General features: G+C 44.0%; 1 protein-coding gene and 1 long non-coding RNA gene across 3 annotated transcripts; one reads left to right on the top strand and one right to left on the bottom strand.

The window, feature by feature from the left end:
* Positions 1-265: 265 nt before the first annotated feature.
* Positions 266-4,197, bottom strand: LOC127305590 (uncharacterized). Of its 2 annotated transcripts, none has more exons than XR_007854029.2 (5): positions 4,013-4,197; positions 3,842-3,924; positions 2,724-2,828; positions 1,826-1,960; positions 266-820 (listed from the first exon to the last, which is right to left on the bottom strand). It is a non-coding gene; the product is annotated as an uncharacterized lncRNA (long non-coding RNA). The 2 variants fall into 2 exon arrangements; XR_007854030.2 differs by having other exon boundaries at positions 1,826-1,955; positions 4,013-4,196.
* Positions 4,198-5,962: 1,765 nt separating this feature from the next.
* On the top strand, positions 5,963-9,792 carry LOC127305591 (zinc finger CCCH domain-containing protein 18). Its single transcript, XM_051336089.2, has 4 exons — positions 5,963-6,163; positions 7,062-7,379; positions 8,202-8,262; positions 8,585-9,792. Exons 1-4 carry the CDS (start codon positions 6,026-6,028, stop codon positions 9,589-9,591), a joined length of 1,524 nt encoding a protein of 507 aa, XP_051192049.1. The 5' UTR covers positions 5,963-6,025; the 3' UTR covers positions 9,592-9,792.
* Positions 9,793-11,470: the final 1,678 nt, after the last annotated feature.

The raw sequence follows: 11,470 nt of genomic DNA, 5'->3' as shown, positions 1-11,470 counted from the left end.
AGCTGAAAATTTGGGAAGGGGATCTTCCCGCCCAGCAAATATCCGTACAGGATGCAAATTCTTGATATAAAAAAAACATGGCGCCTCTGATGTAAACAAAACCAGTTGCAGTTTTCACTCTTGGCATGACTAATTTATCTCAATTCAGACTGATTATATAAAGATTGGGGAGGGGGGGATCTTCCCGCCTAGCAAAATCTTCCCGCCTAGCAAAGAAACAGTACAGGATGCAAATTATATATAATAAAACATGGAGCCTCTGATATAACAAAACCAGTGGTAGTTTTCACTGTTGGCATGACTATAATGGATCTCAATTCAGAATGATTATACACAGTAGCAGGGCAGTTAATTCTAGAAGAGCTATTGAATGGAAAGAAAGATACAGCAGTTCTCTGTACCCCGATTTAACATGCTTCTCTATATTCTAGACTGATTATACACAATAGCACAGCAGTTACTTATAGAGCTATTCCATAAACAAATGGTAAAGAAAAGAATGCATTTCTTTGTACCACGCTTTAACAAGTCCCTCTGTGTACAGTTATGGCGGAAGACAAGGTCCACATAGACTGCAGACGGCACCGGCTTCACGGAGACTACTCCGTCGCCTTCAATCAGGCCCATAACCGGATGCATGCTGCGGAGGAAGCCCAGAGGCAAGAGCAGAACCTGCGTAACCAGGAGGCTGCCGCAGCCAAGAGAGCGGCATGTGCAAAGAAAACAGCACGCCAGGCCAACAAAAAAGAAAAACGTGCTGCTCTTGACGCTAAGCGGGCAGGGTCTTCAGGAAAAAAGGGCGGGAACAAACAGCCACCATCTGCTAAAAAGTAGACATGTAAGTTCGAGCTGTGAATGCAAGATAAAACACAGCAAGTTTCAAAAGCTGGAAGAAACTAATAACGAATTTATCTTTTGCAGGTAACCCACCCAGCTATCCACCTGATGTACATAAGGATGGACAGTCTGCAGCCCGTTATGATTTTCAGTCAGTGTCCCGGCCTTAAGGTGGATTCCTAACACTTTCTACTAAGCAAATATTATATCACAGCGACAGACATGTAGGAACAGTATTATTTTAGTGTTGCATCCTTTTTTGCTTTGTTAAGGACCAAAAAGCGGATTTACTACTGCAATGCGTACGTAAAGGGATTTTCCTACTGTTTGCACTGCTTCTTCGGTTGTAGTAACCAATCGACATTTTTGTGTGCTGGTGATGTCTTTATGCAACTGTGATATGGAGTGAGAATCAGCTGCTCTTCCTGGAATGGTAGCCAATATATATCCAGGGTGGATGAGAGTGTGTAGTTGAGAAAAAGAACGGGAGGATTGGTGGTGTCAATGGCTGGTCAAAAATATTAGTAATTTGTTTAATTACTTTTTGCAATCTATAATCCGATGTCAAAATACCAGGTCTACCTTGTCAATGGGCATGAAAATATTCAGGAACAGTGTAGTACATGATATCTACCAGGCTACAAAATTACAACTCGAGGCTCCACTAAAATGTGGCACATGAGCAAACCCCAATCATTGGATTTTGAGTTGAAATTTTTTCGATAAAGGGCATTTTCTTACTTATTTGAGTTGAAACTAGTTACCAGACTAGAACTTTTGAATGGCTCAATGGCATGATATAATGGTTTTATATCACTCAGTAAACAACGAAATTACACATGGCCATTTGTAGCAGCAGGCAAGTGCTTTTAGAAGGGAAAAACGCAACTCAACAGATTCAATGTTCTACTGAGTCATGGAATCTGTGAAACATGGCACTGACTGAAAGAAAAGATTAACAATAATGAGTACTTGAGTGAGTACTTACAACATGAGAAGAACCCCAGTCTGAATTCATGTTACCACAGAGGGTTTATTTTGCCAGTGGTCCTTCAGCTTTCCTTTTGCATCCACAAAAGGATAATCTCCTTGAAATATCAAAGCATTGAAAATCATGCCTGCACTAAAATGTTGAATTATCAGCACAAAGCATTTGATAGTTTGATAGCACAAAGGAAAAAAATTGTCAAAAGACCATCTATAATCCAAGTCGAAATTCCAAATCTAGTTGTCAACGGGCATTAAAAAAATCTAGGAACAGTGTTGTAAATGAATATGATATGGTCTACCACTACCAGGCTAAATGTGGCACATGAGCAAACCCAAATAATGTGTGACTTATAGATTTCTCCATTCTTGTTGGACTTCCTTTTGAATTCACACTGTGGTTATGAAACTACAACTTTTTAAAAATGGCTCGATGGCATGATATAACGGTTTCATATTAATCAGCAAACAAACAAAAATCGATCAGGGCCATTTGTAAGGTAAATAAAGAGGGATGAACGACTGAGTAAGGTGAACGAAATTACTAGCTGTAGACTTCATATAATTGTAATAAAATAAATCTTGATGGAAACAAATATGTGTGCACATAATACTACTTGCTGCCCAACTGGAAGCTCATATTAGGTTGTAGGAAAATTTGCTTATGCCACTTAAGCATGAAAAAATAAAGCAGGGAAAGTAAACAGCAGAGCCTAAAAGAGGAGCACAAGGCCGACGACAATAGCTCTATTATATTCCTCTAAGCAGCAGGCAAGTGCTTTTACAAGGGGCTGATGCTAAACTCAACAACTTTAATGTTATAATTCTACTGAGAAGTGCCATCTGCGAAACAAGGCACTACCTGAAGGATAAACAATGATAAGTAGTTGTGTACTTACAACGTGAGAAGAGCCTCAATATAGAATTCAAGTTATCGCAGATGGTTTTTTGCCAGTGGTCCTTCAGCTTTCCCTTGGCATCCAAAAAGGATCATCGGGAGCTCCCTGAAAGAACAAAACATTTAGACTCTCTTGAACTATTCATTACACAGAAAATCATGTCTGCACCAGTAATTAAAAATTGTTGAATACTCAGCACATAGCATTTTATTAGTTTGATAGTGCAAAGCATTTGAGTAGTTTGATACCACAAAGCAAAATAACGCAAAAGGAGTAGAAATAATGTTGATGGCCACATGATATGCATAAGTAGGCAGCTATACTGTGGCTGTACACATACATAAGATTCATTAACGTGCATATTCCTCAGATTGCGCGTATGGTGGAAACAGTATTGTCTAAGCTTGCACATTGATGTAGCAGAAAATCACAGAATAAGCACTGTTGTAGTTTCCTCTATATCTGTCTAGTGTATCGTTTCAACCTTTTTGCTGTATAAGAATGTCAGTAATCGGTTGCATAATGCTAATCATGAATTTAAAATGTAAGCATGATTAATTGATTGAAAACAGAAAATTCAGAAGCTTAGGTAAACCACATAAATACAGAGAAAATACTAAAGAATTTTAAAAGGGCCTGATAGATTTATTGGCAGAGGACCACCTAGAATTTTGATAAGCACAAGGTAAACTTAATTGGGTGCCTGGTGGATACATAGGTAGAGGACCACCTGGCACCCATGTGTCTACGAATTTTGATATGAACAAGAGTCTATGAGTTTTGATATGAACAAGACGTTTGCCAAAACTTGAATGGGTGCCAGACAATAATTGAGCAAGGGGAAGTTACTGGGACTAGTGACGAGGGGGTGGTGCAGATTTATATCCTAACTACCCATGGCGACTGGGGAGGCGGCCATCAATCAAACCGCAATCCCCTGCCCATAAAAAAGCGATCTTTACGGACGAACCAAACAGGGAGACGACGAACTGAAGAAAGGAAGCACCAATTCGGTGGATTCACGATTCGATCTGACATGTAACCATGATTTGGTCTAGGCATAGATCTACACAGAAGAAACCTACGGGACTCGAGCGATTAGGGGGTAAAGGCGTCACCTTTTACGGAGATCCGGCACGGAGGAGGCTTCGCCCGGCCCTGGCTCCGTCCTGGACGCAGATCTAGCGATTTGCTGAACCGCCTGCACAAACCAATCAGGAGATGGTGAGCAAAGATGAGACGGGGAGAGGATGAGGTTGGTAATTGGTATGGATAGGTGATGGCCTTGCCTGGTGCCTGGTGGTGGTGGCCATGGCGCGGCGGCGATGCGGTGAGGCGCAGGAGAGGATAGGGGGATAGAATTGGGGATCGTGGATGGGGTGAGCCGGTGAGGGCGAGGAGAAGGGGAAAGTCTTCGCGATGGGGCAGGGTCGACCAAAGTAGGGGATCGCGTGCGGTTTCCTTCGCTACCTGCGGTGCGTAGCCAACCGGGCCAGGTCCTCCACGCGTGCCCGTTTCTAACTTGTGGTCTTGGTGTCCCCGGTCGAGTCGTACGATCCAAAGGGTCCGAGTCAAGCCCCGTAACATGTCTTCCCGGTCGAGTGGACCGTCCAATTTTATTCTGGAAATCTGCATCTTGTTGTAAATCTACAGATTTTGACAAAATTAATTATCATCCACGAGTTGAAGGTCACTTTTCGTAATCGTGTAATGTTTTCATGTCCTAGTAGTTTGAGGCAAGTACGTCATGTGAAATAGCCCTCATGCTTTCGTGCCTTCTTTTGCAACCATATTTGTTTTGTTTTGTCGAAACAATGTTCCATTAGTTTATGTATATACATTGTTTCATCTATTTCCGATGATGAGTAGATAACATTCCACTTTGTCTTCATGCATGCGAGCCACTGTATGGATTTTGCCATTGTCGATTTATGTGAGTGTTCAAAATAAATTGGGTAAAAGACCACGATGAAGACTGAGAACAAATACCGCCACACGTTTTATGATAAGACCGCAAGTGATCCAACAATCGTAGTTCTTTAGCACTTCTTACCGTCACGTTATTTTCATATTTGGCCATCCATCTCGTAGATATATGTTATGCCCATCATTAAAATGCATGGATTCGTGTAAAAACGCCATGGTTGAAGCATGTGTAGTCATGAAGGTAACGGTACTACGTGGTAAACACTATTTGCAAAGTTGTCAAAAGCTAAGAGGGACATCTTGTTAGAACCGGAGGTTGGGTTTTACGGTAAAATGCATACATTTACAACATGTACCCTTCTTCGTTGACCTTAGACCGCTCATAGCCCAAGCATTTATCTCATTCTATGATGGACGGGAGAGCTCCCGTAGGTCACCACATTCTCAAGCTTCCTCCGTGTACCATCTTCACACAGTGTGTTCTCTCGGTACTTCATGCCTTTCTTTCGTTTTCGGCATACTCATAGTTTAATGGACCTCCCCACAAACTATCACATCTCTCTCGCTCTCACTGCTTAATGGACCTTCCCGCAAACCGTCACATTTCTCTCTCTACTATATCGCCCTAAACCTCTAACACACACCCTTGTGACAATGTGTACACCACTTCTCAGACCTCCATCTCTCTCACTGTTTAATGGACCTCCCCACAAACTGTTACATCTCTCTCTCTCTCCCTCTCCTACATCGCCCTAAGCCTCTAACACACGACCTTGTGACAATGTGTACACCACTTCCCAGAACTCCCTCCCCAACCACTTCTCTCTGATCCAATGAGTCGCATGGCTGGCGTTTCCGGTCCGTGTGGACGATTCGAGATGAGTCACCCGGGTGTGCGATGCAATCTATGGAGCCAAGCCCTCCTCGTGCACAACTTGTTGGAAATCTCCATATTTTGATAAAATTCTCCACGCACGCAATTGTTATTGAAGATCACATTCCAAAGTCGTGTTATGATTTCCTGTCTTGTTTCTTGTTTGAAGCAACTCATGTGAAATAGCGGTGTTTCTACCTTTCATAATCATAATATTTGACTTTCCATGCATGTGAGTGAATGTATTGACTTTGCTATTGTTGGTCTCATGTGGGTGTACAAAATAAACCACTATGAACCATGGGAAGAAGATGTTGCCTCTTTCAAGCCCATGGAAAGCCCATAGAAGCCCAGCTGAGCAGCCCGTAGCCTTCTCCTCGGACACTCCAGCCCGCCATACCCATCGTCCTCCGCCGCAGCGCCGCTGCCGTTCCGTTCCGGCACTTGACCCATCCAACCGTCGGCAGAAGTGGCCCCCGACCGACCTCTGGACCAGTGAGCTATGGCGGGCGAGGGGGAGGAGGACGAGGCGGCGGCGATCGAGCTGCAGCTGGAGCAGCACCTGCAGGAGCAGCGGTCCTCCCTCGAGGCCGTCGACGAGGCCCTCGCCGCCGACGCATCCAACGCGGACCTCCTCGAGGTACGTACAAACGCCTCGGATTTTTACCTCGGAGCAGTTCCTGAATCCGTACCACGGTCCCAGATTGCTGGAGTTGTTCTCGGGTCCTGGCGTCCTGGTTAACTTGTCCCACCAGGGAATGGGGATTTTTGGGGCATCCCTGATTCATCGCGGTAGGGATTAAGGAGCTAGTGGTTGTAGGAGTACGAATAGAATCTGAAATTCTGAATGATGGTTACTTGTTAGTACGAGCACGACGTGAGTAGTGCTTGGGTGGGGATGGATTGCCTGTTTGTTCATGGAGTTAGCAGATGGGTGTTGGCAGTATGTTACTGGGTTATTAGCATTGAGTTGCAACAGTGAGTGATGTTCTTTCTGGGAGGTGAGGGTAATTGGTGTGTTTGTCTGATTACAATGATTGATCTCCCTTTTAAGGTGTGACATTGTTCCAATATGATTGTTCAGTGGAAATTGCTGAAGTGGTTGAATTAGCCAATTCATGTTTTGTCTCGCTGGCAGCAGCTGACTTGAGAAATCACTAGATATAGGTTCTTCTTATCACAACATCTGTATATCGGCATGCAATATTGAGACCTTGAGAGTGGTGATAGCAAGAGTTGAGTGAAATTTTGCATCTTAGCTTATTTCCCCCAAGCTTAGTTTTTCATTGATGGCTGAAGAGAGCTAAATGCATGACAGCAGTAAATATGGGAGTGGTGATTGGCTCTTATATTTTTATTCCTGGGATGAGTAGGTGACTTAAGTATGCATGTCTTATCTTGAAGATTATGAAAATTCTAGACTCTTTTGGGGGATACTTTTCAATCATAATGTTCCCTAGTTTTGCATTTGCACTCCTAATCTCCCACTAGCCACTATATATGTCTATATCATAGTTAAACCATGTCCTGTTCTGCAGGTGCATGAGGAACTTCTTGCTGCCATTAAGGATGCAGAGGAGGGACTTCTCCATTTGAAGCGTTCTAGGCTGGTGAAGCAGATCGATGACATCTTTCCAAATCAGGGGTCAGAATCACAAGAAGCAGAAGCTGCTATCGATCCATTAGATCCAGATGATGTTGAGCTGGAACCATTGGAGCCACCTGAATTTTCAGTCGGATCTAAGTGTAGATTCAGGCACAATGATGGGCGTTGGTATAATGGATGTGTCATAGGACTTGAAGGCTCAAGCGATGCAAGGGTTTCATTTCTGACACCCACATCAGAAAACATGTCGGTGAGTCGTGCTACTTGATCTATCTCTTTTGCACAGATTATCTTTCGAATTGTACCAGCCTTGCTGCTTGATAATCACCAGACGTAACCTCTTATACCTGCTAATATAGCTGGTCTTGGCAGAAATGTATTAATGGCACACGAGCCAGTTGGAAAACTCTTGGTTGCCTGTTAGTTTCCCTTCTTCAAATATGAATCTTAGTGTGCTTTCGTTCTGTTAGGACATGTGTGAATGTTTTGTTGAATGGCCTCACATAACGGAGCAACTATATGAGATAGATTCTGATCGCCACAAAATATGCACTGTAGATTTCTCCACGGTTGATCTCAATTTTAAACTCAACAGAAGCCCTTGCTGTTGTCAGGCAGAAGGAACTCAGTTGTTCATTGGGCACGTGTACATAAACCCTTTCTAAGCTGAAAAGCTGTTCACTTGTCTGAATTCCACTCACTGCCAATTTCGGCAGAATTTTTATATGACTGGTTAGCAGACAAGGTGACCGTAATTTTTTAGGAGAACCATGTGAAATGAGCATGTGTTCAGTAATTGTCTTCTCAATAGAGCCATAAACCATCTGTTCCGTTTTCTATAAAACCTGAGCATACATCACCCTATGTTTGCTTCCATCACATGGACACCAATACATGCATAATAAAGGCAGGATAACCACTCCTAGTGCAGGTTACAGGTGGGTGCCCCATAGCTACCTTTTGCTCCTCCATAAATTTCTGCTGCTTAATAGTATAACTGTAGTAATACCCAGGCCAGAACAACGGGCATTGTTTTTGCCAGACTTACTAATCAAGTCCACCCATAGTGCAGATGTGCAAGTTCTTTCTACAGCAGCGGTGTCGGTTTGCTAGTAACTGCCGCTTGTCCCATGGTATGTATATTGTTTGATGGATGGAACACTTTGAACTTTGCTTTGTTCTTGAGTTCTTCTTCATTTGCTTTTGACATTAAACCCTTAAAATATGCTCTGTTCTTGAGCCCATGATGCTTTGCTTTCACATAAGGCAATAATGACTCCGTGTAGTGGTGTATACTTCATAAAATGGTTTGCTCCTTCAATTGTTTCATATTGCCTTTTTAGCAACCAACGTGTCAATATACACACAAGTGCTTCTATATGGTCAAGATATGTGTATTGGTTCTGCCCCTCCAGATAAAGTGATATCCATGTCTAATTCGGAACCTGTCCTCAGGTATTGTAATTCCTGTTGGATCGTTGAAGCGGTTTACTCCAACTAGATGGCAGCAGTCTCTGGCAGGATCAAACATACTAGCAGCTTCTGGGCATCATTCTGGTCTTTGGAGGAGAGCTGAACTTGAGTCATGGGATGATAACCAGAAGCTTGGTCATGTTATGTTTCAAGACGATGGGAGCACTGCAAGGCTTTCTGGCGATTCTCTTTCTATCCCAGAATATGCCGATGCAAGCGACGAACAAGGCTCGAGCGAGGATGAATCTGGATTAAGTGACGATAGTGATCAAGAGGATGAAACCATTCATCAGGGTGTTGGCCTTTCGGAATCCAAAATTTTAACTGGTGTTCAGTCAGAGACTGTGATCTTTGCAAAGTGGGAGCAGCACACCAGGGGTATTGCCTCCAAAATGATGGCAAAAATGGGGTACCGGGAGGGCATGGGGCTAGGCATATCTGGCCAAGGCATGGTTGACCCCATCCCGGTCAAGGTGTTGCCCCCCAAGCAGTCACTTGACCACGCACTCGCTCCAACCGCAGGCGAGGATGGTGGAAGCAAAGTCCGTGATAAAAAGCGCAGCCGGGGCGGGAAACGGAAGCGCGACAAGAAGTTTGCGGAGCTGGCCAGGGCCGCCAAAGCCGAGGAAGCGGAGAGGTCCGTCTTCAGCTTCATGAACAGCCAGCTGGTAAACCAGGACGCGGCCCAAGGCTCAGCGGGCAAAGCTAGGAAAGAGTCGCCAGGCCAGCAGGGCAACGGGCAGCCCAAGAAGGAGGACAACAGGAGATCGTTGCTCGCGTACGATGATGAGGTGAAAGAGCTCAAGAGCCAGGTGGGCAAGCTGGAGGAGATGGTGCAGCGGAACCGCAAGGACAAGGTGGTGCACGAGGCGGCTTCGAGAAAGCTGGAGCAGACACGGAAGGCGCTCGCTGATGCTGAGGCCACGCATGCTTCGGCCACCAACGCGGTCACGAGGAAGGAGAAGGAGAAGAAGTGGTTGAAATTCTGATGCCCGGCCATGTATGGCTTGCCTGCGTTTTGTAGGAGCTCTGTTGTAGTGAAAGGCGAAATATGTGATATCTAGTTAGAAGAGACTTTGATTTGGACCATTAGAACCATCCTGTATTATTAGTTTTCTGAACTCTCAAACATCTGGCACGGTTGGTCTGGTCATATGCATTATCTGATGGATGAATCTTTTTTTTGTCTATTCTGCTGTCCAAGCCTCCAAGGAATTCAGTTCTCCATGTAATATTAAGTTGACTGAACAGTTCATGAGTTGTAGACTTGGAATTTTGAAGGTGATTCTTGCCTGCTTCACAGCTGAGTGCCAGCAAATGTTTGACACTGTAGTTTGATGTGCAACAATCACATTAGTTTTATCTAAAGTTATGTAACCATACTAACGACTACCGTCAAGTCAAATTTAGGTTTCGCAAACCACAATTTGTATGTGACTAACCACTCTCACACCAGAAGTCTCTTCAAGAAGGTAAAAATATCATGTGCTTTGTGATTTTATATTAGTGAACGGATGGATGTGATGACCCAGCGTACCATGCAGTGGTAGTACACAAGTCGTTGACATAACACAAGTGAAACACCGTTCCACTCATATTACATCTCTCAGGGTGGTACAACAGAAACATATGCAAGTCCAAGGTATGTCTATAGAAGTACACACGAACTGTTTACATAAGATCCACACAGCCTCCTACTTTACAGTGAGGTAAAACTTCAAATAAAGCTCCATAAGAACGACTCGTAGTCTATCTTATTGCTAACTCAAGTTTAAGAGCTACTTGGCTTGCTATAGAATTCTAGCTACTTAGGTGCTAGGATTAGGGAAAGGTTCCCTTCTATTACTAATCTAAGTTTCCATTTTAGCTGATGCAGAAGTTGACGTCATTGACTTCTTTGATCGTATTCTTCATCTTGTTGCAGTTGACTCCTTTGTCTTCAAGTTCCACGGTAGTTTCTCCTTCGGTGCCTTGATCTAAGAAGGGGGTTCAAATGGGATAGAATGAGTACGAGCGTACTCAGCAAGTTCATAATAGGAAATAGGTGTATCAAGCACTAGCTACAGCCATAGACCAGAAAGTCATAGGCCAATGCAAGTTTTCATAAACATTTCTTCAAAAGGTTTATTTTATTCTGAAAACTATGCCCGTCAGTCTTCACAGGTTGAACAGAACTTCGTGGAGTTCCTTTCCTGCCGCGTTCGCATAGCTCCCTTCCCGAACAGGAGTGACAGCCACAATTTGATACACTCTGCAGAGGTGCGTTACTTTTCCCACAAGAGATTCCACCCCTTTTGCCATCCGCAGGGACTTGCCCCCGTTCACACTTCCTTTGGTGTGAGGCCAGGTATGAAAATCCAAGCCCACACCGCCTTCTCCGCGACCCTGCAAACCCACCCTTTTGTCCACCCATACACCCCCAGTAGACTTCTCCCGATAATACGGCTTTACTCACGGTGTACTTTGGACAATCCATCATAGATCGTAGAGCCCAACATCACTAATGGATGGGGATTTAAAAGGCTATCCCAACCTACGGCAGTGCCTCCAACACCCCGCCAGCTCTACCAATCCGTTGGCGTGCAGAAGGGAAAAGATACGGCTGGCTTCCCCAGAGCCATTATAGATTTCATGGTCAACGCGGTTTGTACGGCGCTAGAATCACTGGACGGCATTGGTAATTAATCCTAGGGTGATATAACCCATGCAATGGAACCTCCACCATATCAACACATACCATGGTTCCATTGCCCACCACATAGTCATATTCATAATTGTAAAATAATACTTTGCTTTTCAATGCATGAGTGATAGGTATAGTACTTTGCATATAGTTTGATACAAATAATCAAATGACATGAGCAAGCG

Source organism: Lolium perenne, chromosome 6, assembly GCF_019359855.2.
Source record: "Lolium perenne isolate Kyuss_39 chromosome 6, Kyuss_2.0, whole genome shotgun sequence".
NCBI classification, from domain to species: Eukaryota; Viridiplantae; Streptophyta; class Magnoliopsida; order Poales; family Poaceae; genus Lolium; species Lolium perenne.
This window is presented reverse-complemented; position numbering and strand designations above follow the sequence as displayed.

Excerpts from the sequence above, each read along its gene's own strand:
- LOC127305591 (XM_051336089.2), top strand. The coding sequence starts at position 6,026 with ATGGCGGGCGAGGGGGAGGAGGACGAGGCGGCGGCGATCGAGCTGCAG. Across the intron at positions 6,164-7,061 it reads CCAACGCGGACCTCCTCGAG|GTGCATGAGGAACTTCTTGC; the intron begins GTACGTACAAAC and ends CCTGTTCTGCAG. Across the intron at positions 8,263-8,584 it reads TAACTGCCGCTTGTCCCATG|GTATTGTAATTCCTGTTGGA; the intron begins GTATGTATATTG and ends ACCTGTCCTCAG.